The following is a 25,055-nucleotide window of genomic DNA, read 5'->3' as shown; positions in this document are numbered from 1 at the left end:
AAAGATGCAGCTCAAAGTAAACTTTATTTGGTGCACATATCAAAGGTATTCAAATACTTATACATGTAACTCAAAGCCTGTAATTTGAAGCAATTACAAATGTCCATGAGGACATATCTACAACAATCATTCTGAAATATGTAAATTAACCAGACTGTCAAAGAAAATACAAAAAACATATCAAAGGTATTCAAATACTTATACATGTAACTCAAAGCCTATAATTTGAAACTATTACAAATGTCCATGAGAATATGTCTATAACAATCATTCTAAAATATGTAAATAATAACCAGACTGTCATGAAAATAAAAAAACATTTATCTTTGGTAGCATATCACCAGACCGTCAACACCTACAGCAATGAGTAACAATTCATGACTGAACTTATATCTTACAATGGTGAGTCATATTCAGTAAAATATTTATGTTTTTTATAATACAAAAATGCTGTCTGTTTTAAGAACATTAAAACTACCTGAATTTCAAGAGCCTCTTCACCCATCAGCCTTTATCTTTACATTTTGAGGACACACACGAGATTCCATTATCCTTAACATGTAGTGTTGGAATTTATTAATTCATATTATAAGTTACCATTTACTTTTTCTTTTCAGTAATTTGTCACAAACAGGAGCATGCCCACTTGTAAAAAATATGGGTCTAGTTATCAACACTCAACATTTCACTTGGCCATTCAAGAACTTGGCCGAGGTAAAAACAGGGAATACTATAAATTACAATTCACTGTACAGTATTCCCTAAGCCACAACTCACTCAAAAGCATCCTTTTTTTATGCATGTAATTCAAGATGTGTGAGACATGTGTGATCACCTGCGTTAATGTGTCATTTGCCATGGAAGGTAAGTAAATATTGGTAAGTGAGGTGGCTCCTTTTCACTGTAAGGTAAATGATGATTGGAGTTACCTTTTAGAAGTCAGTATCACCCAGGTGCCATATTTAGTTGCCACAAGTCAGAAAGCAGACTATCCAGTGTTCTAAAAACATTGGCTACACTGCAGCATATACCTTGGCCCTCCATGGTCTTGAGGTTGGAGGTTGGATTTCCCATAATTTTGGAGGTACAATTAAGCATGTGTTTATTAGTTTTAACTATTTTTATACAGTATACACATTTTAACATTTTCACATGCATTATTTTCACAAATTTTCACTTGTGTTATTTTCAGTTTTGATTCTTTTACATATAACCACTTAATAGAACATTCCTAGCAGTCCATGGTCTTAGGTTCTTTGCAATAATGTGAGCACTTAACAGTAAATATGAAATGAAAATTTTTTAAAGTAATTTGTATTATCCTAACATCCAAACCTGAGGTCTTTACATATGGGATTTACTTTCAGCACAAGCATGAACCGGCCATTTAACTAAAAACAAGATGGTTATTGGTAGTTGGCTACTGACGGTAGGGGAGGAAGCCTTGCCATCCAATCGGTACGCACTCACTTTACCTTTTGACTACAGTCTGAGATGTGTCTCTTCTGCTGACTGCCATTCACTTAATTCTTCATAATTCCTTTCATTTTTTAGTATAATTGTTGTTTTGAGATATTTTGCTTTTGGAAATATTGCAATTTTACCTGTACTACTGTTTATGTATTTTATTCACTCCTTCTTCCTGCATAGTCGTTCCTACACAGTTATGCTATGTAGTTGTTCTCGACTCATTTTAGCCTGTATGAGCCTTTCTCTTTGATATTCTTTCTAACTTGTTTTGCCTTCAACATAACGCAAACCCAACTCTTATATTAGCCTTGGTGTTTATTCTTTTATTCTGGCATATCTTTTTTACTATTACACATCCAAGGAGAGGTGGTCTGCTTCTCGCCTTCAACCAATTATATTTTTAGATTGACAGTGAACAAACCCATTGGTTATCTTCAGCTTTATTGTGCCTGACAATATGGGTTCATCCAAGCCTTTCTTGAAACCAATGATGCTACATCCCATTATTTCGAAAGGCCCAGAAGTCTGGCAGTCGAATATCACATGTTCAACAGATCAGAGGCATTGGTCTCCTTCCTTTGCTCTTACATGACCAGGAAGAGAAGCACCAGGTGAGGCGAACTATCAGTCAGTTCAGAGATTTGCTCAGAATCCTCCCACCAATAAGTAAATCTGCCATATGTAAAGACCGAAGGGTTGTATACATATAGGAACAAATGACAAATTTTAAAATTAAATTGTATTTTTCCTAACATACTGTACATACCTGAGGTCTTTCCATGAATGGCCCACCTCTAGCCACCACTCTGAGGTGGGCCATTCATGGAAAGACCTCAGGTATGTACAGTATGTTAGGAAAAATACAATTTAATTTTAAAATTTGTCATTTGTTCCTATATGTATACAAACCTTTGGTCTTTACATATGGGAGACTTACTTCTTGGTGGGAGGATTCTGAGCAAATCTCTGAACTGACCGGTAGTTTGCCTCACCTGGTGCTTCTCATCCTGGTCATGTAAGAGCAAAGGAAGGAGACCAATGCCTCTGATCTGTTGAACATGTGATATTCAACTGCCAGACTTCTGGGCCTTTCGAAATATGGGATGTAGCATCACTGGTTTGAAGAAAGGCTTGGATGAACCCATATTGTCAGGGACAATAAAGCTGAAGATAACCAAATGGGTTTGTTCATTGTCAGTCTAAAAATATAAATGGTTGAAGGCGAGAGGCAGACCTCCTCTCTTTGGATGTGTAATAGTAAAAAAGATATGCCAGAATAAAAGAATAAACACCAAGGCTAAGACAAGAGTTGGGTTTGCGCTGTGTTGAAGGCAAAACAAGTTAGAGAGAATATCAAAGAGAAGGGCTCATACAGGCTAAAATGAGTTGAGAACAACTACGCAGCATAACTGTGTAGGAACAACTAAATAAAGGAGGAATTATGTAATAAGAACATGTAAAACTGCAAACATTTAAAAAGCAAAATTTCAAAACAACAAAGAAGCAAAATATCTCAAAACAACAATTATACTAAAAAATGAAAGGAATTATGAAGAATTAAGTCGAATGGCAGGCAGCAGGAAGAGACACATCTCAGACTGTGGCCAAAATGAAAAGTGAATGCGTACTGACTGGATGGAGGGGCTTCCACCCCTACTGTTGGTAGCCAACTACCAATAACCACCATGTTTTTATCTAATTAAACAGTTCCCGCTTGCACTGAAAGTAAATCCCATCTGTAAAGACCAAAGGTTTGTATATGTGTAGGAACAAGTATTAAACACTGAATAGACTTTCAGGTAGACTGTCTGCTCAGGCTGATGTTAAATGGAGAATTATGTAACTGGTCAGCTCTTCATAAATAATTTGGTAGGTATGCTCAGTTAGTATAGCTACATTATAAAGTAATATTTTAACAGGACCACTGAATCACATTTCAATGTTTTTAAAGGTTGGATTGAAGCACTTGTTATTAGGTGCAAAGTGGGCAAGATAAAGTTGATTATAGATGGCTAGATTGGTAGAGACAGACTGAAATGAATAAAGAATAAGGAAGCTAGGAACTGAAAGGTGTCTGCAAAAAACATTTAGTATCTACAGTGCTTGCATGGCACATTGTAGATGCGAGTCCCCTTCAAGGAGCCTACGTACTAAAAAATTTTTGAAGTGATCAAATGCTGCATACATATTGCAGCTACTTAACTTGATATCTTTAGCCACCAAGAGGGCTGAGTTTTTGATTAATGAGAGTGAAACTATATTAAGTAATGAATTCCCTGTGAATGCTACAATATGACATTAAATCAATGACACAATAAAAATTTTAAAAGTAACTTTTATTTTTCCTAAGCATACTAACCAAAGCCTTCTATTTAGGAGTATCCTTCAGTGTGAGCTGGAATCAGTCATTGAAACTTGGGTAACAAGGTGGAGACAGGGATGTGTGGAGGAGTATCCCTCACACGGCAGCATCACCCCTACTTTTCCTTTCACTGCATGTTCTGAGTGGGCCAGATGAGGTGGGATTAAAATATATAAAAGGCTCTGGTTTGTATACATAGGAAAAATACAAATTAAACAGTTGTTTAAATTTGTAATTTGTTCCTATGGAAATACAAACCCATGCCTTTTATATAGGAAAGACTTACTCTTTCAGGTGGAAGGCAGTCCCCACAAGAGATCTGGTTAACCAAGTGTGAAGGTGCAAGGAGTAAACTGCCTGAAGGTACCAGCAAATGTGCAGCTGACAGAGAAGGTTGGGCCTAGGGGGTAGCGCTCCCAGTGACTCAACCAGCAGAGACATTAGATTGGGATACTGTTCGGCTTGTTGCTAACGAGGAGCCACCACAGTAATCTGAATTCTTGGGGTAACAATCACACTGTTTATCACCCTACAAAGAAATCTGAATGATGGGAATGCATACATTTCTAGGTTGTCCCAGGCATGTTGAAGAGCATCTTTCATCATTACCCAGGGATCCAGAACTGAAGAACAGGTAACTGGAATTTTCTGTTTAACCTGTTATAAAAACATTGAGGATAGGAGACTGCTGTTAACTCAAACAACCTATCTGCCATTCGCCATTCAAGGAAGATGAGACCATTCCATCCCCACAACCTTACTGATGACTAAACTTATCTGCAGTAATATTCTGCTAACTGCAATGTATGTTGTAGTCAACTCAATGGCCTGGCAAACCACCTACTTGTTCATCTGCAAAGCCAACTTCCAGATTCTTAAGACACCATTCTCATGTTTGTTGAAGTAAGACACAACATGCAAGTTGTTGCTCATCAACACCAAATAGCTTCTAACCACTAAAATGCTTGCAGTGCTAATCATGCTTCCTGTATGTCCATAACGTTGATGTGCTGATGAGGTGAATCCTTCAGCTCCACACGAGATGAACCCTCCTTTTATTTTTGTGCCCCACACCGTCGATACGTCTGAGGTGGAGAGTTTAAGGAAACTTCCTCCTCAGAAGTTGCTGAAGAAAGCAGCATGGTTAATCAGGGAATGTTTGGACTTCGAGATTCTGTGTTCAACTGCCACCTCCACACTACTGTACTTTCAAGAAAGAGTAGCAACGAGCCCAAAACCAAAATATTCTTTAGTAAAAGGCTACTCTCATGTGACACCTGCCTTCAGAAATGAGAAAACCATGTCTTTCCTTTAAAGGACCAAGTCTGCTTACTGACTGATAGTCTGGTGAGCCAGGAAGGTAAGGGCTTTAGCTCCTGACATCAGCAACTTTCTAAACAGCACCTTCTTGCCCTACAAGAAGCCCATCATCATGTCTAACCTAAAGTCAAGCCAAGAGATGGTCAGGAGAGATGTCATGAAGACTCTCCATGGCAATAGCTTCTGCAGCAGAGAATATCACAGCCTCCTAATGAAGGGAGGTTGTTCAGCCCTGGGACAAGAGTGCTCATATTTGGTGTGCTCTGGAAAGCGTTTGTTTCGAGCGAGGAAAGTCTGCAGGTTCCGTCCTATGGCCTCCTGAAGAAAGTTGAGAAGACCCTCTCCCATCGCCAGGATTAACCTGAGTGAGCCTGATAGGTGAGCAGGTTACACAAGCCCTTCCCTAAGCAACTCGAGATACAGGGGACATCCAACTGAGGTTGGGCAGAGTGACATAGATGTGCAGACTTATCCTCGTGTGAAACCGAGAGCTGATGTAGTAGACCTTGAGTCTCAGCAAGTTGCAGTTCTGCCAGAGGCAAGACTTACATGGACTAATCTAGCTCCTCCAAAAAAAGGAAAAGCACATGGAAGAAGCCTGCCTTGAACTTCTCCTACAGAGCCTTAGACTTCCCATTCCTCATCTGTCTGTGTGGTGGCAGAGTCCAGGGGCGAGGAGGAAGACGACAACACGTAAGGCATCATCATCGTTGCAATACCATGTGGAAGATTAGGCCTGCCTTGGATATTCGAGGTAGTCCATCATTTGCAGCCTTCCTTTACAACCTTGCAGAGGTAAAGGACTTTACACCTCAGCATTCATCACTAAGATAGTTACTGATGCATCTGTTGCCTTGTCTAAAGCTGCTTTGGATTTGTTGGCTGTTGTAAAGGAAGGGGATCCTCCTCTTGCAATAGTACTTCCTATAGCATATCTTCTGGTGGGTGTAACTTTTCTTGTTCTTTGGTTCCACCCTTCAGTGCAACCAAGTAGGACCAGTGAGTTGAGGAAAGGAATGTGGTCAACTCTCACTGTCCTACTTGACTCACTGAACCAAAAAGACAAACCAGTCACACCTACCAGAAGATATGCTATAGGAAGTACCACTGCAAGAGAAGAATCCCCTTCCTTTACAACATCCAGCAAATCTGGAGCAGCTGAGACAAAGCAAGAGATGAATCAGTTGTCAAGTGATGGCTGCAAATGATGGACTACCTCGAATATTCAAGGCAGGTCAAATCTTCCGCAGGTACTGCAACGATGAAGATGCCTTACCTGACCTGAAATGTTATTGGATAAGAATGAGAGGGAGGGGCAGTTTCTGAAGGAGCACCTCCCTCAACAGCTGCTCTGCCCTCAGATGAAAGCCATGAACAGGTTTAGCAGGCCTAGTGTTGTTCCTCCTAGAAGTGGTAACATTAACAGGAACTGGAAGAGGAATAGAAGGCTGGAGAAAGAAACCCGAATGATTCGAAGGTGTGTTCCCCCAATGATGAGTCAGTGAATGCCCTTTATCCTTCTTTCTCCTCTTCCCAAACCAAACTCACTAAAAGTAAATCCCAAACAGCAAGGCAATAAAAACAACGATCAAACGCACAATTCAAGGGTAATCCACCTAAGTTCTCAACCAATTAGGGACAGTTGAGAGCAGCATGTCTACCATGAGCTGAAAGAAAAGTGAGTGACATTGGCAAGAGGGGGATATTTTCCCTCTCAACACACCCTCTCCATCAATTAACTACCTCTACCAAGTTTTCAACGACCATGCTGAAGGATACTCCTGAATAAAAGGCAATGGTTTATGTTTCTGCAGGAACAAAATTGTTTCATGAGGTATTAATGTCAATATTTTTAAGAAATATTTTTCAACAGAGAAAGGAGAAAATGTAATTATAACAACAACATGAGTTCTTACAGTTAATACTCTAATTCTTTAATGACACACAAAGTGAATAACTTACTTTTACCCTAACTGCATCACTAATCAGGCCTTCACGGCAAGTAAAGGCTCATTATATCTGATGATTTTGTGTTTCAAATGAGATCTTGTACATCATTATTCTCATACTTGCAGACAAGGCACATAAAAAGTTTAAGACTAAGTGCATACAAGTAAAATCTGCTGACCATATTAACTAAACTATATTAACATGCCCACTCTCTGGCAAGGGATTTCACAACTACTTTTCTGTGCATTTATAAACATATTACCAATTATTCAGACTCAAAATAAAAACTGGTTCATAAATACAAACATCTTTAGTTTATACATGTCATACACTTCAATTGTTTACTGAGATGTAAAATGAATAATCTGCCACCTGGTAAGCTTAGCTTGCTGGATAGTGCACAGCTCTGTTAATATTTCCATACTATTTGACCTTGTAATTTTTTGCCTAGTCATCATTTGACAAGAGTGTTTAAAGAGCCCAGAAAGGTAACATTTTTTCTTTTATCCTGGTAGGGAAATATAGGAGAAAGTCAGGCACAAAAGGAGGAGGTACTTGGTATTACCTGTTGATGGCCATTGGACAGGTGAGCATGACACCCTAAATTGTACTCATGAATCTGGTACAAGCTACTGAGTATAACAAGACTTAACTATGCCATTACAACTGAGCTGGTTGAAAGATCAATCATGGGTGGCAGAGGCAAGGGACAAGCCAATGGACTAGTTCATAAGACTCTATGGACTAAACATTTAAAACTTATGATCAGTGCTCAAGGACTGTTTCCACCTAACCTAGGACAATGAAGAACAAAGAAATGACTGCTAGTGACACAACTGGTAGACCCATCAAGTCCCAAAACCCCTCTATCCCTATCACACAGGAACGGTAGGTCGTGTTTTGGAAGCAAGATGGCAGAATATGTGCCTGTAAACTGCTGCATTTATGAAGAGTGGAAAAATTAGTTTTATACTGTTAAAAAATGCTGTGTGCAGAGCTATACACTATTATCTTTGCTATTATAAGAACTTGAGAAAAATGCTTCAGTATGGTGCCAAATAAAAAAAAATGCTGAAATATTTCAGCTTCTTTCTCAAATACATTGCATTAATAAACTTTGATTCTCCCAGTAAGCAATCTTCAAGTGTAGCTTATGTATATCTAATGCTGAATGTAAAATTTTGGGGTATTTTACCTACATACTGTATCACAAAATAAACTGTACTTCAGGAATGAAACAAAACATACAAATGTAAATACAGTACTTAAAAAAAATTTGTACATTCAGTTGAATGAAAATGGCCAGACATATGGTTTACCTCAGCACTTCAAAAAAGTAAAAGGTAAATGATTTATAGCATGAAAATGCAGCACTTCAAAAAAGTAAAAGGTAAACGATTTATAGCATGAAAATGCTAGACTACTAGATGAAAATATATCCATAATGGCATCATCTTTAAAGGAAGCTTTCACAAAACTGACCTCTTTTACATAAAAAAGAAAACATCATAAACAAACTGAACACATTGTAATACAAAACAAAAAAGGAATGGTGCACAGGCGTTGAAACTGCTTAAAAGACCACCATTCTACAGCTTTATAATGAACAGAATGACACATTTAGCCCTAACTAAAAAGCATACAGAGAGTTCCATGATAAAATAAAGAGCCTGTGAAACATTTTAATATATGACTGCTTTGGGCCGATGGTCTGAATTATGATTTCCACTGTTATGGAAGGAGAACCCATCACTTGAAGCAGTCTGAAAATTTGGGATCCTAATGTGTTTGGAATATACAAGTGGCCTTAATGATACAAAGCCTAGTTCTCACATACTTTTCCTGCATATGCTTTACAACATTGAAAACTAATTCCTTGGACATCAAATTATTAGTAATAAAACTGTCTAGTAATGGCTAAGCTACTGATGTTAAGTTTTAAAGAATGGTGGAAGAATAATGAAGTTCAGCTGACCAACCACTACAAAAAAAACCCAGACATATAATTGTCTTACTGGTATTAACACAAGCAAAAGAAGAGTTTTCTCTATGATACTGAGACAAGAAGTACGATACAAAAAATTAGAGCAAATGTTAGTAAATAGATCAACTATATGGGGTTTCCAGAGTACTGTAATAGGATATGTTATGTTCAGTACGCATTAAGGTAGCTACATTACATGTAAAAGAAGAGTACACTACATTTATGGATGATATATTACATAATGATAAAGAGATAGAAAAGCAAGCAACACTGTATGTGAATTAACTTTTAAAAAGTTGGCTGACACAAAAAATGGATAAAAAAAAAAACTGATGCCACAGCACTTTCTCTCCTCTTCACTCTCATAATACATTTCTATCTGTGGCAGCTGCATTGGTATATAAAAAATTCAGCAAACAATGGGTATGACTGAATGGGAAATGGCAAACCATGATCAGTGGTCACAAAAAATGTGTTGCACTGAAATCTTTAAGTGGCCTTCATTACGTAAATACTGTTAATATCAACGTGGTTGAAAAGCTGGGCTACTTCATCATAGGACTACACTTCCCTTCGCACTTATCTTTGGAGGATCAATCATGAAGCACTGATGCATCAACCAAAATCCTGTGTGAGTCACTTATGTTAACGGACATCTCATTTATGGCAATTTTCAGCTTGTCATTTTGGCTTTTTTGTTGTTTGTTTGCTTTTTAAACATATCACTATGGAATACTGGAATTCAACTTTAAAATTACCCCACCCCTGGCTATGGGACTGATAGGGCCTGCATAGTGACTTAAAGGGTCCATTTTAATGCAGTACTTTCATTTTAAACGACTTAACTTTTTTGGATAACTGTACCAAATATCTTTTCATTCCACAGCCTACAGCTGTATTCCCTTACCAACAATGCATACTGTAGAAAAACTGTCAAGTATTCTCTTTCTTTTTTAAATAAATTTACCCATAATACTGTACATTATATCAAGCAAACAATGTACCATTATTGTTTTATTACACTGTAATAAAGATAAGCCAAACGGATGAGTAAAAAAGATATACCATACTGTATTGTATCAAGAGAAGTACTGTACGGTAACAAGGCAAAAGACTACTATTTTCATGCAATCTGTTATGAAAGCTAACTAGATAACAAAAGCTGGAAACTTAGCTTTTTCTGGGTTTAGAAGATCAGCTAAGAAATACACAGTACCAGCCAAACCTTCAAATAATGATAAGGGTCTATCTGGAGTTCTGCAACCATGCTTGCCATAATCCCGGCACCAGCGAGCAAATTGTGCTGCTCGGTAAAGGTATTCAGGCTCCTTAGTTACCTGTGAAATGTACAGAAAAATGAGTATAATTTCTCAATTTTTTAAAATAAGTAAATAAAGGATGATTACCTCAAAAGTCATATCCTCTGAATGAACCGAGTTTTAAGCAACCTTTTTTTTTCTGCATATGAAAAATATATTTTTGAATTATGGTAACTACATGAATATACAGAATGGACAATATTTGTTTTCTTCTTCTTCTTCCTCATTTTCACATATGGGCCTTCTGTTCTGAGAAATCTCGCTTTGCAGGTAAAAGAATTCCTGGACTTGTTCTATATCAATGTTTGCTTATCTTGAAAAAAAGGTACTCAATAAACGTTAAGTAGTGAACTACCTGGCATGAATGATATTCATAAAAAAATACCCTAATTCAACAATAAACCCAATTTCATAAAAATTCTGCATTGATTTTTCATCTGCCTTTGATGGGAACTGAACCCTTTTCCTTTGAGGGGGGTATATAAAAGCAAGGTAAAAGAATCATCATACCTGGTAAAAGTAAAGTAGAGCATAACCATTTCCAGCGGTTCCATGGCACAAGCCATACCCTTTACGCAACAATCCTCGTTCCCAGATGCAATCTGCAGATTTCCTAGCATGCTCTAAGTAACTGTCATCTCCAAATACCTGGAAGAAAATGTAATCCAATCTACATCAACCAGATATATAAGGTTCTGAACCTTCAATAACTTCATAATATACAGAGCAGTTTTATATTGAGATTTCTTTCACTGCAACTCAGAAATGAGGTGGGTATTGTTCAATAGTACACTAATGTTAGAAAAAGTTAAGGAATCAACTGTGTCTTGGTAATATTTGTAAGCAAGGACTGAGTGAGCAAACTGAGAAAATTTTCCCTATCATGGTAAACAGCAAAAAGAAGTGTTAACCCTGGGTTTCAAGGGATCCAGTACTAATGTAAAAGTTTAATCTCTTTTAAAATGCATCTTTCATACAAACCCATCAGTTCACTAATGCTCAAGCCTGCAGTCAGCAGCTCCTGCATACATACTCTCAAGGATAAAGAACACATTCAACCAACTGGTTACTAATGCATATGGGACATCAGTGCCCACAGTGGTGTTGAAGTCATTCCTTGAGTTGTCTAGACTTCATACAAGAAATAGGGGTCGAGAGATGGGCACTTACTCAGTCTGACTGATTTGTATTAAAAAAATATATATTTTATTTTTGAAAAAAATTTAATTTGGTTTGACGAATCCCAATTAATTTACTGTTTCCTGTGGAGAAACATCTACCCTCAAGGCTGGCAGTATAACACAGTATGGTACAGTAAGGTACAGTTTGGTACGATTGTTATTTGTTAAAAAGTATGTTATAAAATTATGGCATGGCATTTTGGTTAACGGATGGCAAGAATTTTTTAAGGTATGGATGATGAATAAATATATTGCATTATACTGTACTTCCTTGTAAAATTCACAGGAGGCATACTTTATAAAATGATATATTTAAGATATGTGATGAAAATAATATGTCAAGATTATCCAAATTGTCATGGAGCTTTGGGATATCCCTATCAAGAAAATGTTCTTTGGATAATAATGAGATTATCCCTTCAGTATATTACCTTACTCTATATTTACAGTAAAAATACTCTACTACAATAAATAATCTGTGGTGGGCTTTCATAAGCCCAAGGGCACAAAGTTTTTGGTACACTTTATATCAATTTAAGGGGTACTCAGCTGATTCTCTCTCTCTCTCTCTCTCTCTCTCTATTATTTTAGCAAGGAGAATAGTTTTGCTTTTGTAATTAAATTTTATCAATTCTTAATAATATATGGTAATTATCTAAGACATGTTTTCAATTCTTACTATTATATGAATAAAATTTACAACACATTTTAAATTAGAAAGCATAAAAAAAGTGTTTTGAAGTTATTTCTGTTTAGTACAAAAATTTTTAGATCCTGCATGATTATTAAGAATTAAAAAGTTACATTCACAATGATAAAACTGACTTGCTTATGTGAATGGTATGCGATGCTAAAAATGGCATATACTTAAGACTTTAAACAATTGCTCTCAATATGGAAGTTCTAGCAATATGAAGGAGGCATTATCATCATTATTAGACTTACCATCACAAGCAGTAATAGTAACAAATGACAGCCACAATAAATTACTGTACTGTACTTGTATCTGTCAAAAACTGTTAATGGAAAGTTTTGTAAATAAATATTTTCCTTTACTAGTATATAGAAAAGGTGTGGAATTATGGAACTGTACAGTATGGAAAAAAAAAATTGAGGGTATGGTACAAAATTATGGTACACTATTCCTAACAGGTGTGAATATTTTACTGTACCCCCCAGTCTTGCCTACTTGAAATTGTTCATGCAACAAAACTTTCAGTTCCACAGGTTTTTCTTGCAGTCTCTAACAGTTCCACTATAACATTGCTGAAACAGTATCTGTTTCCTATATGGCAACCCTCTACATACGAAGGTCTTACTAAGCCTGTAATCAATGATATCCCTTTTGAAGTAGATGGCCTTAACAACTTCATGAAACAAAACTGTTTTAACAATTTATCATATCATTCATTAACAGCACAGAAATACATTTGACATCTGATTATCGAATATAATCTCGCCTGAAAAGTTTCATGATCCCAGTAATGGTAACTCTATATTGAAATCTTCTCCAATTCAGCAAAGGATTCACTTTCCAAGTAAAATTCTTACAACTACTACCAAGCACTTGTTACTGTTAAACTCCTGTACGTAATACATGGATTTAATTACTATTTTACTAAAATATGACTTGATTTTGCTTTCATTAAACTTTTGGAGAAATGACTTTTTTCAACCCACTGTAAATTCTGAATGAGACATCCCAACTTAACTGTATAGATAACTGTCCTAAAGATAGCTAAGTTCTTCTCTTTACTCTCAAACAATAGAATTTACTTCCTGGTTTTGATTTTTTCATCTTTCAGAAGACAAATATATTAAAGTGAGGCATTAGGTTAGCTTACTGTCTTTGCACTATGTGATAATACTCAAAGAGACATTATTACATGACCAGTTTTGTTTCTTGAAACAACCTGGTCCAGTCAACAGGAGGACATCATGAAATAAAACAATATACTGGTTAATATTTTGCACAAAAATTAGCATGCCAGACTGACTATTCACATATGCAAATGGACACAAGGGCTATTAAGGGACATACCTGGTAGGCTTTAGCTAAAAGGAAGACGGCTCCAGGGGCACCATGGCACCAGTGAACAAGACGATCTGTTTCATTATTTAATGATGAAGGCATATTCCCCGACGGGAACTGTAGGGTGCATACGTAGTCTACAGTAGGTTTGACTTTTTCATGCACCTCATCTGCAGTCAAGTGGTCTTTAAGCTGGAAAACAAACAAAAACCTTATAATAGGCTAACTTTAGTAAGTTAGGGGAGAAGACTGAAAAAAAAAGAGGAAATGTGATAAATATGCTAAAATAACTTTAAAAAAGGTAACAGGAAACTGATAGAATGAAGCTTACTAAGTGAAATCCGAGTATTGAATGCCTGCTTAAAGAAAAATAATTATGTTATTTCCAAGTTTTTTACTGCCAAACCACTACTTTACAAATCTGGACTATGCCAAAACTGCTGGACACAGTCTACAGCAAAATGAGAAATAAACTACTGCCATGAAAATACTTGACTATTTCACTACGAAAAAATTGGCATAGTTTATTACACAGCTTATTGAGTTTCAATGAAAAGTTTGTGGTGGATCAAATTCTTTAGCTTTAATAATACTTCATCGGTTGATTTTTTTCTGAAGCATACCTAATTTGTAGTTTTTCAGTAGCTACCTGCCAGTGAAATGATGCAACAGTGCATTTTTACTTTTAGGTAATATATTCTGGAATTACTAATGTTTTTAAAATAATGGGAAGAGGAGAGGAACAAAATTTACTTTGTTAAAATATTTCTACATATGCTGAAAATACTAGGGTATGAAAAACAATGAAATTGGTTAAGTGATATGAATGATGGAAATTTAACTGAATAATTAAGAAACAAAAGTAAATGATGGAAATTTAACTGAATAATTAAGAACAGAAGTAAAGTTACAATGAGATGAAGCTGCAAAGAAAGAAGTACTATTTCACATTTCAAATTTCAGTTTATGTAAACTGGCACCACAACCACTATGGTCATTCACATCAAACCAAATCATTCAACCAACCCCAGCTTGTCGTAGTTACTTCTGTAATCAAGAGCACTATCGCTATATCAGGCCTTGACAAGGAAAACATACTTTCAATTAAGCTGAGAGCAGATTATCAATCCATACTTACAAAAAGGAACTTACTAGCTAGACACATTTATATAAAAATGACCACAGAACACTAACCTGTAGCAACATGAAAAGAATCCCCATAAAACCATGAGCTGCACCAACATATTTCTTTTCGTGCCACTCATACATCAGGGGAACTGTCAGTTTCTCTTTCCTTGCCAAGTAATTCCCAGAATCCAGTATAGACGTTATTACAGAACGAATGGCTTTGTTGTCAATGACACTTTTACCTAACTGAAAACCAAACAGTCATAGTTAAACATGTAAATCATGTTCGTGTAAGTTAAAATTGTGAATTTTACAAGTACTGTAAAAGCTAAAAACATAACTAAACTACATTAAATAATTGCTTACACCAAGATCTTGACTAACAGAAGCTTACTTAAATTCCCATTGGCAATAACTGTGATTGAAACCAGATTACTATTAATGGTTAACTATAGAAATTTGAAGAAAATGTAATCAAGACACAGTACAGAAAATAAAGCCAACTATTCTCCGATGCAATGTACACTTAACCAACAATTTATGTAATAACATATTATTAATATTATTATGTTATAAACAGACCACTGAACTATTTAGCAACATATATACTGTAATGTACTTATGTGATATTAAGACCAACAAACTTTTATTGTATATAGCTATATTTATGCAACATTAAACTAATAAAAATAATTTCTCATTCAGTGCTCACAGACAAATGTAAAAAGGATTTTTTATAGTATTTACATAATTAACACTATTTTCAGACATCAAATACACTATTTTGTCCTACAATAAGTATCAGAAATTTTTATATATTCACTCATCTTTCAAATATACATTATGTAATGGGTTTTAGTTTATATTTGAAGAACTAATTTTATATATTTTTCTACTTAATTTCTCAGAAATTTAGGTCTCAAGTGCATGTAGAGGCGAGTAGAGTAGGATGTTATTATGTGGTGGTTTAATGACACCTCTGAATCACTTCAAGCCTCTTAAAAAGCTTGCATTATGGTTATATGTATTCTTAAAAAAAAAAGTGTCAATTGGAGTGGGATAAGGTTAAAGAGGTTGGCCTTGCTATATGGGGGAAAAAAGAATACTGAACAGTTAAATGGCAGAACGTAAACCAGTTTTGGGGATTTAAAAGAAGTTATACTGTAAGGACCTTTCATAATGTCTACAGTGTGCTGCATATAGTTAACTGTATACAGTCACGCTTTACAGGAGAACAGGTTTTAAATCATGGAAATTCTAGACTTATAATACAAAATAATAAAGTTAATGCCTCCAACGCCAATAAAGCCCGTAACTTAAGAAGGAAAGCTTTTTTGTCATACCTTCTCCTGCAAATATACTAAAGCATACAGGTAGCCAGCTCGTCCATACAGAATCTCATCTGGAAGGCCTGACTTTGGGTTGAGAACATCTCTCTCTAATTTCCTCAGGCTGAAAGACAATGTTACACTGAAATCCTTCGATATGTATTTTTTTAATAACTAAAAATACTGTACTCTTTTGACCAAATGTGACTAATTTACGTATCTTCTGCAAGTACCAAATTAAAGATCTCCTTTGGATACTACTTAATGCAAATTCAGTATGATTCTGTATACTGCAATCCAAAAACTCTTTCTAGAATGGGCAATCTATACGTCACAGTTTTCCTGAAATTCAACTTCATACCTCTATGTCTGAGAAATTTACTCAGCCTTTCAATCCTGTATTCTGGGGAGCAAATACAGTGACTAATAAAAGAAATGCATGGCCTGCTTACGGTATTATCCTAGTTACATCAATAATTTTGTTGCTAATAACTCAAAACAGTAAAAGGTTTTACAATATTACACTGTAGAGTAACAAAAATAGTATGCTTTTAGACTCATTAAAAGTGCCAAAAACAAATATATGTTTTTAGACCCATTAAAGGTGCCAAAAACTCTATTCCAGGTTACTTCGAAAAACCACATCAGATCAAACACAGTAAGTAACAGTAGAAATAATGGTAAAAGTAGCAAACAAAAAAATGTAGATGCTACAAATGCTCCAAGCAACTGCATAAAAGCATGGAATAGGCAACAAAAATTATTGCAAGATTCTTAAACATTTGTCACTCCTACACTAGCTATCACCTGTCCTTGATTACTTAAGAAAACAACATCCTTAATGGTACATAAACACAACACCTAACTGTAATTTTTTTAATAAAGCTCTAAGGACTGTAAAACTTACCTGTACTGTATTCCAACCCTTAGAATGTCACTATACTTACCCATACTGTATTCCTTACCTTAGAATGTCATGATGAATTGGATGGTGAGGGGAAGCCCCTAGAAGCAAGGGAATAAACCACTCTTACCTTTTTAGGTATTACAAGCACGTAAAGCATTCTTACCGTTCAAGACATGAAGTTGCTTCACTTTTCATACCGAGCTTGGTGTACAAAGCTGCTCCTATTGCTAGGGGTCCTGCATCACCACACAGAAATGTGTGCCTCTTTCCTCTTATTTTGCTCACACATTCCTCTGCCAGTGGTTGTGCTTTCTAAGGGAACCAGATCGAGGTTTCATTAAACAGTATGGTGCATCATCTTTAAATCATTCATAATACTCACAATTTTATTTCTATACTTTTAAAACGTCTACTGTACTTAACTTCTGTAACAGTCTAAATCAAATTATAAATTGAAACAACACTTAAAAAAAAATTTTATAATTATTTTTGTTTTGTATATACAAACTAATTACTGTACTTAAAAATGCCTTTATCTATAATCTAGGCACAGACAAAGCTCTGAATCGAAATCAGAAAACTGTTGCCACCTTTTTGCTAAATGAGGTGGGGCTAAGAAAAGGGGGAACTCTGTGTAAGGTAATGGGATCATATAGATGAATCAGAGTAGTAGTTTTGGTTTGATGCATTTAAACAAAACAAGTATGAGACTCCTGCATCCATCCAACAAGCAGGTGCTACCAATCTTTCCTCCTAACTACCAAAGTATGTTGTTTGATTCTACACATTTGATGAAGCCATCATAGTAGTCACATTTACAGTATATTTAATACACTGGCCAATGCAGGATCTAGGAAGATTACAGATTACTTGGGTTTATTCTCTCATGACACCCTGATTTCAAATAAATGAACCTCCCACAGGATCTCGCTTCCTGCATATGCATGCTCCAGTTCGCAAAACGTTGCAGCTATCCAGCCTTGTAGCGCAGCAGAAAGGTCCCAAGGTTTAAGGTTTGTTGGCAGGTTCCCACCACTGCACAATTTAATTTATCATCGCTAACCCAAGCCCAGATTCTGCCTTAGAAGCATCTTGAAGACCATAATGCTGATAATTTGTCAGCAGCACAAATTATATGAGAAATATATAGAAAGACATTTATCCTTGAAATCCAGGAAGCCTTTTTATTAAATAAAAAGTCATTCGTACTACCACAAATATCCTAGATATAACACACAAGTTAATGAAATCAGTAAATGAAAACATTACACATTTTCAATGGTATGGGCATTCTTGCACAAGTCCAAACAATTCCTACCTTTAAAAATTTATCATGTCCAAGAACATCCGCCAAGTGCATGAAGAGCAGACTATAACCGGAACATCCAGTGTACACTGACACATCATTCCAGTCAATTGACGAAGGCATATCACTTTCCAACACCTTCAAGAAATCATTAATGGATTTTTTCAGGTCTTCAACCAAGTCGTCAGAAAGCTGAAAAACAGGAATATATTCTGTCTTCAATGTTTCTTGTACAGACCACTAATATGTCAACAAAAGCAACCTGTGGGCAATGAATAATATAAAAAATGTTATGTAGTTGGTGTTGATGCATTCAGTAGGCTTATGAATAAACCTGTGTTTAGAGCGTACAGACTTTTTAATAATTAAACAACCTAGCTACAACTACATAAGTCTATAGCGCTTACAGATCATTACATTTTAGCTCCAATAAATAATCGAGAAATTATTCTGGCAAGAAGTTTTTTCAAATTACAATACAATGTGCACAGTCTACACTATATGGCAGTTCAGCATTCACGTAAACCCAAACAAATCGCAGAAAATTCACAAATTCGAGGATTTTTTCGCAGAGCAACAGTCGCTAATTATTGTATTTTCATGTTATTTTCATGATTAAATACATTTTTTATGATAAAAAAATAATTTACTAACTTTCAAATATTAATATTAATGTAAACACAGAAAAATAACAATAAAATGTATTTTCCTTCAATGCATATTTAAATATTTAGGTACAGTACTTAACTCTACTTGTGAATTCCCAACATTTCCCCTATCTACTGTAAAAAGAAAACAGGATGCTTGAATACTGTATGAGAGAAAATGGCTGTGCCTGACTACAGGGGGAACTTGATTAGTTTTCACACGTAGCTGTAGGCCACATATTTTTAAGGGTACAGTTGACTCCCACCTATTAGCAGTTCTGGATCCGCAGATTTTTCTGTGGAATATATAACCACATTATTTGTGGAAAATTCACCTATTCACAGAATTTTTCATAGAGAAACATTCACCAATTACTGTATTTTCATATTATTTTCGTGACTAAATACATTTTTCATGACAAAACTTAAAACAGGCAGGTATAAGCATTTTTAGAGGGGAGGGGAGGTTTGGTGTTTGAACTATCAAAATAGGCATTTATAAGCATTTTTAGAGGGGTGTCAAGTAATCGTGGATTTTAGCTATTCATGTAAGCTAGTAGTCACTTGTAAATGCCACAGTTTGGTGAAACAGCTATACTGTAATTACATAAAACAATAAATGGAAGATAGAATCCTGTATTCATCACCAGAAACTGCCACAAGGGAATCGGAAGAAATGGGGAGGCTTTTGACAGCTGTTTGGTCAGATGAAGTTGAGCTCTAGGCTTTTCTTATCAGTAAAATAAATCATATTTCTAGCTCGGACTTACTGTAACTTTGTCACATGGTCGTCATTGTTTATTTTTCAGATACTGTATTACTTTGAGCACTGTTCTCACCTGCTTCTCTGCTTCACACCAGCAACAACTAAATCTAAGCTTCCATTCACCAAGATACTATGCAGGAGAGTTTTTCATGCCATTGCTTAAAAAACTGGCACTACTTTGAATTCCTCTGTGTTTCCCAAATAATTTACCTTATCTCTTTAAAATGAAAGTTTACTTTCATCTAACAGACAAAGTCCAACATTTTTCTTGTAATAGCAATTTGATTTGGCCTGTCATATGCCTCAATCTCTTTACTAAACAATGAAAGGCAACAAAACTAACCTTCTCTTTTGACTCATCCAATACAGGGGTCTTTTCATTTGCAGGGTCATACGGAAAAGGATTGTCAAAGTGCCTCCCATCATCAACAACAAGATGTCCCCTTCCTTCTACACCCATGGTCTGAGTACGATTGGAAGCATCTTCAGCTCCTGATCTTAAAGACACTTCATCCATTGTTTAAGTAGGAATGAAGACACCTGAGCCTAATCTGAAAAATTTTAGTTAATTACTATGAAGACAATAAAAACCTGTATCAGCACAATAAAAAAATCTACCCTTTAATTTTCCAAACCAATTATAAAAACGTTTGCAATATCAAGGGATACTGTGCCTGGTATATGTTGGTATTGCTTTTATCTGAATGATCCTGTTGAAGTATCTATACATTTGCCTTATCTAGGAGTTTAATATTATCATTTTCATTTACGCAGCACAGTCCACATTTATGAACATTACCCTGAGAACCATCACAAAGTATATGGTACCTAGTTATTAGGAAGAAAAAGTCATCAAGAACTGGTCATACTCATCCCACCTAAGTATCACCATACCTTTCCTTCTTGACTTTTTTTTTTTTAAGATACATGATACCATCAATTGTGAAAAGCATCAGCTACATAATACATCACAATACTAGCTACTGCTATCACTAAATAAGCATCTACTTCACAGCTATATGAAAAGGTAACATGAAGATTGTCATTCAGCCTAATTCCGCTTTTAACAATCATTGCAGTATCAGCAATACTGCACTGTTAAAAAAATTACATTTCACATGAAACATGAATTGCAGGTTTGCTTACCTTAAAATGATCTGAAGGAGAAAAGGCTAAATATGACTCTACCCTCAAAGGAGGGTATACCTCAAATCCCTCTAAGTCCCAGCTCTCATTATTCAACAAAATTTCAAACCTTTCAATGTGTCAGCTTTATGGATTAAAAATTTACTGCACATGCAATCTAATGTTTGTGTGTAGAGAGAGAGAGAGAGAGAGAGAGAGAGAGAGAGAGAGAGAGAGAGAGAGAGAGAGAGAGAGAGAGAGAGAGAGAGAGAGAGAGTGTTTCATAATGTCACAAATTTTGAAGGTAATGTCATCTGTATTTTCCTTGACTAAACAATCCAGCTGGTTTGGTCATGGAAGCTTGATAACAAAGTAGTTAACTATCAGTAAGTGGGTGAGGGGTGGGGTACTATCCACTTACCCAAGTATTAACCCAACTATTCTTTTGGCTAAAAGGACAAATGTTGGGTGGTTACAGACAGGATTCAAGTATAAATTCTCAGGTCTGTATGAGTATATGAGTATGAAATAAAAATAATCTTAAAAAGTTTGCAATTTGTTACTATGGGCATACAAATCCTCATATTTATAAAAGGACTTATGCTATATGTGGAAGGCTTTGTCTCACAGAACGTTCTGGCACTATGTTTGGTACAGTCTGTGCTGCAGCGAGAGGGCAAAACTCCTGGCCAGGTTAGGACCAGGAGCACTAAGATAGGTTAGGTAGGAGATTTAGCAGGAAAAACAGACCCAATCTCCCTGGCCAGTAAGGACTAACAGCATGTAAGTTAGGTTAAGTTAGATTCCTGTACATTGCTCCATGACTTTTGTTGTGCTCTGTGGAAGTCCAGGGGAGGTGAAAACTCAGCCAAAGAAGGACCCAGTGCCTTAGGTTAGGTTAGGATGCAGCCCTGTAATTTTCCTTCTATTAAAACTGAAGACTGGCCTACTACATTAGCCTGGTTCCTGCCAGTCACTGACCACAATATTTACTACCTTTTTTTATGTTTATTGTATTTATTTTATCTTTTTTATCATTTTACTATTCATCCACAAGGGTTTGGTACTAGAAATGGCACCCATTTAGTATATAACTGGTAGTTACTGAACCAGAGGGGTGCGATAGTAGCTCAGTCTTCATGATTACCCGTCCATGCTACATTGTCACAATTATAAATTATTTGTTGGCAATTGCTGCTGTTGATTCTCATGAACCAGCAATTTTTCTCTGATTATACCATGATTTTAGCATCTCCTACCTTTCCAACTTGCCTCGGCCTAGTGCAATTTTCCCTAAACTGGGTTTCTCTTCAGAACCCTGGTTTCACATTAGGGTAGAACTAATCTTGGTAATTCTGAGACGTAGTTCTGGGTGAGCTAGACTATGGCACTGTTTTCCGATGTTATTTTCCTTGCTTTACTAGAATTTAAAGTAATATTTTGTTGGCCGGCTGTAACTAAACTGTAATTGACCTTTGAAGACTACACGACGGGTTAGATCTACCCTAAGCTTGCATGGGCTAACAACTTTGGCCCCTGGACTTTTATCGACGGCTCATCAAGTCTTAAGCCTAATCCTTTTATACGAGATCCGTCTACGAACTCTAGGCTAGCAGGCTAACAGTGCAGGCCTAGGCTAATTGATCAAGGCAAGGAAGGACGGGAAAACACAAAATATAATCGCAAAAAATGCATTTAACACACGACAACCATTCTGGAAGGTACGTGATTAGTTACTTCGGATCCTGCAGGAACCTATCCTATTTACTCGACCTACCGTAGGATAAATTTACTTTAACACATTAAGATCTACGTCGAAACATGTCAAAAAACTCACAACGTTATCTCAGGAATGAGCTCCATGTCTTGAAAATACTGTTAAAGTGACAAAAGTAAATAAAGTTAAGTCTTACCTATCGCGGTATGTTTTGTCGGAGAAGTATTTGTCGATTTTGTTTATGCTGCAGTCGTAGTAGTAGTAGGAAAGTGCCGCTATGGTTACCAGCAACGTAACGGCTCCCCATGTTTTCTATATTCTTACACAGTTTCTCGACTAGTTTTCGTGATAATCTTTCAATTAAATTTTTATTTTATGGTGATTGTTCTTTATGTTTACCTATCTTCATTTGCATGGATTTCAGTTGTTTAGCTAAGTATTTCCCGTTGCTCTTTCGTTTCATAAATCTCGTCTATGAGCCAGAAAGTTTTCTCGAAAACATATTTTCATGATCTGTTACATTTTCAACAAGCCCCGGTGCTTCATTTGGTCTATGCAACAATGGATATTCTAAGATTTTTTCCTTCTTGCAAAACAAGCATATTGGTTTCCGTAAAAGGAGGAACGTTAATAGGAAAGAAAATAGAATCGACTGGCCAACAACTCTCGTACCAGTGGTCATTGATTGATGCGCCGAAGTGGATCGACCCTATAAAGATGGACGTGCTTCGTGTATCAGCTGTCTTGGCTGGTTTGTAAATCAAAGGTTCTCTTATTCCTTTTTACACCTCACCACAACTTCCGAGCCACCTTTGGGCGAGGATTCGCGCTGGCATAAGGCCAGCTTACTCCAAGCAGTCCAGCCGCGAAATAGTTTTCCGATTCTACAATCTTAACAGATTTCGATAAAAACTGAGTGCCTATGTAATATGGGTCTACTGTTAAAACCTTCTCAATTCTCTTGTAACTTTCTACTTGCATAGAATTTAGAAATCATCAGTTGCACAGTTACATACATCATTGATTTGATTCATCAACTAAGCTTGTATAATCGTTTGCAGAAAACTGCAAAATCAATACATAGACACCATTGCTGATTCGTATTTCCCAACCGGTTTTGGTATTTACCAATCGGGCCTGCAAGCCTCTATGACCAAGTAGGCCTATATATGCTAAAAAGACTAGGATACGTAGCAGCAAGGAACAAACTCGTCAAAGAAGGTTGGATCGTAATATGGTATACCATTCCAGGAAATAAACATACGGCTGTTGACCCGTGTAGGCTGATCGGCTTTGCGCAAAAAAATAACTGTTTGTAATTTTGCATGGACACACTTCAGGGTTAAAGTTGCATTTATTGCGATGAGTGTTATTACTTTTATGAAAAATTCACATGCTTCCCCGTAATTCTTCAGATATGATCAAGCACGTATTCAAAGCATTCATTTTGACTGTACTGTAACGTCAATGTAATATTGCATGGACACACTCCAGGGTTAAAGTTGCATTTATTGCAATGAGTGTTATTACTTTTATGAAAAATTCACATGCTTCCACGCAATTCTTCAGATATGATCAATCACGTATTCAAAGCATTCATTTTGATTGTAATGTATCGTCAAAAATGTTGCCTGTGCAGGCAATTTTTCAGTATATTAAAAAAAATGCTATATATTGGGTTCGAATAAAGTATACTCGGTACAGTACTTTTTTAAAGGGAGTGAAAATGAACGGGTGTAATGTAACTTTTGAGAGGGAAATGCTAAATGCTGCACGCCTGTGCCAAACTTTCATCATATAAGGAGTTTTAATAATCAGTGATGGAAGCATTCCCAACTTTTGCCATATGGGAAAGATCAAAAATGACTGATCGATTTGGATTAAACTCCCGCTCATAATATACTGAAAAAATGTAGAGGAGGAAAATAAATCCAACAGGTTCTTCCTAGATATTTTATTATCAGCTTCATAGTACTACAGTGGTACAGTTGCAGTGATCCAGGCTAAAGGACATGGAGACCTGAGAGGACAACAGGTCGACGAGCTAAAAAACTGCGCTGTGTGCATACTGACCAGCAGGTCATCAGCGACAAAATCTAACGACAGCGGCTTGTTATGACTACTTAAAAGTTTTCCTGTATCATCATGCTCATCTTGATCATCATCATAATAATCATCTTCGAGGGTGGCTCCCCCACCAAGCTTGTATGCAAGATTAAAGGAAGTACTGTAGAACCAAGGAGGTCGACTTCATATGAGCCTTAAGCAATGGGAAGAATGTAAAAGATTTATGGTAATTCTTTGGTTCTTAAGAAGCTAGCTGGATTCTGGGGCAGAAAAGCTGATTTTGTTAAGGGACAGAACTGAATGAATTGACTTCTTTGGTGAAAAGGGGAAACGAGAAATTCTCACGAATGTTTTGTCTTGCATGACAGCTCACTCAGGAAAAAAGTTACTAACGCTAATCACTGGAATCCGGTCGAGTGATATGATTTTGGAAGTCTCTGATGATA

General features: G+C 36.3%; 1 protein-coding gene across 2 annotated transcripts; it reads right to left on the bottom strand.

The window, feature by feature from the left end:
* Nucleotides 1-3: 3 nt before the first annotated feature.
* LOC136832503 (lanC-like protein 2) lies at nucleotides 4-22,797 on the bottom strand. Of its 2 annotated transcripts, XR_010851245.1 has the most exons (10): nucleotides 22,739-22,790; nucleotides 20,044-20,246; nucleotides 18,300-18,479; nucleotides 17,145-17,293; nucleotides 16,090-16,198; nucleotides 14,813-14,992; nucleotides 13,628-13,810; nucleotides 10,916-11,053; nucleotides 9,447-10,423; nucleotides 4-1,508 (listed from the first exon to the last, which is right to left on the bottom strand). XR_010851245.1 is itself a non-coding variant. In XM_067093412.1 (9 exons), exons 2-9 carry the CDS (start codon nucleotides 20,215-20,217, stop codon nucleotides 10,235-10,237), a joined length of 1,302 nt encoding a protein of 433 aa, XP_066949513.1. In that variant the 5' UTR covers nucleotides 20,218-20,251; nucleotides 22,739-22,797; the 3' UTR covers nucleotides 9,697-10,234. The 2 variants fall into 2 exon arrangements, 1 of the variants encoding a protein (XP_066949513.1); XM_067093412.1 differs by lacking the exon at nucleotides 4-1,508 and having other exon boundaries at nucleotides 9,697-10,423; nucleotides 20,044-20,251; nucleotides 22,739-22,797.
* Nucleotides 22,798-25,055: the final 2,258 nt, after the last annotated feature.

The sequence above is a fragment of the Macrobrachium rosenbergii genome, chromosome 50 (genome assembly GCF_040412425.1).
Source record: "Macrobrachium rosenbergii isolate ZJJX-2024 chromosome 50, ASM4041242v1, whole genome shotgun sequence".
In the NCBI taxonomy this organism is placed as follows: domain Eukaryota; kingdom Metazoa; phylum Arthropoda; class Malacostraca; order Decapoda; family Palaemonidae; genus Macrobrachium; species Macrobrachium rosenbergii.
The sequence above is the reverse complement of the archived record's forward strand: the minus strand, read 5'-3'. Positions and strand labels throughout refer to the sequence as shown.

Coding starts and splice junctions, on each gene's coding strand:
- LOC136832503 (XM_067093412.1), bottom strand. CDS start 20,217: ATGGATGAAGTGTCTTTAAGATCAGGAGCTGAAGATGCTTCCAATCGT. Junction 17,294..18,299: donor GACATGATAAATTTTTAAAG/GTAGGAATTGTT, acceptor TGGTTCCCTTAG/AAAGCACAACCACTGGCAGA. Junction 11,054..13,627: donor TTTTAGCTAAAGCCTACCAG/GTATGTCCCTTA, acceptor ATTTTCTTCCAG/GTATTTGGAGATGACAGTTA.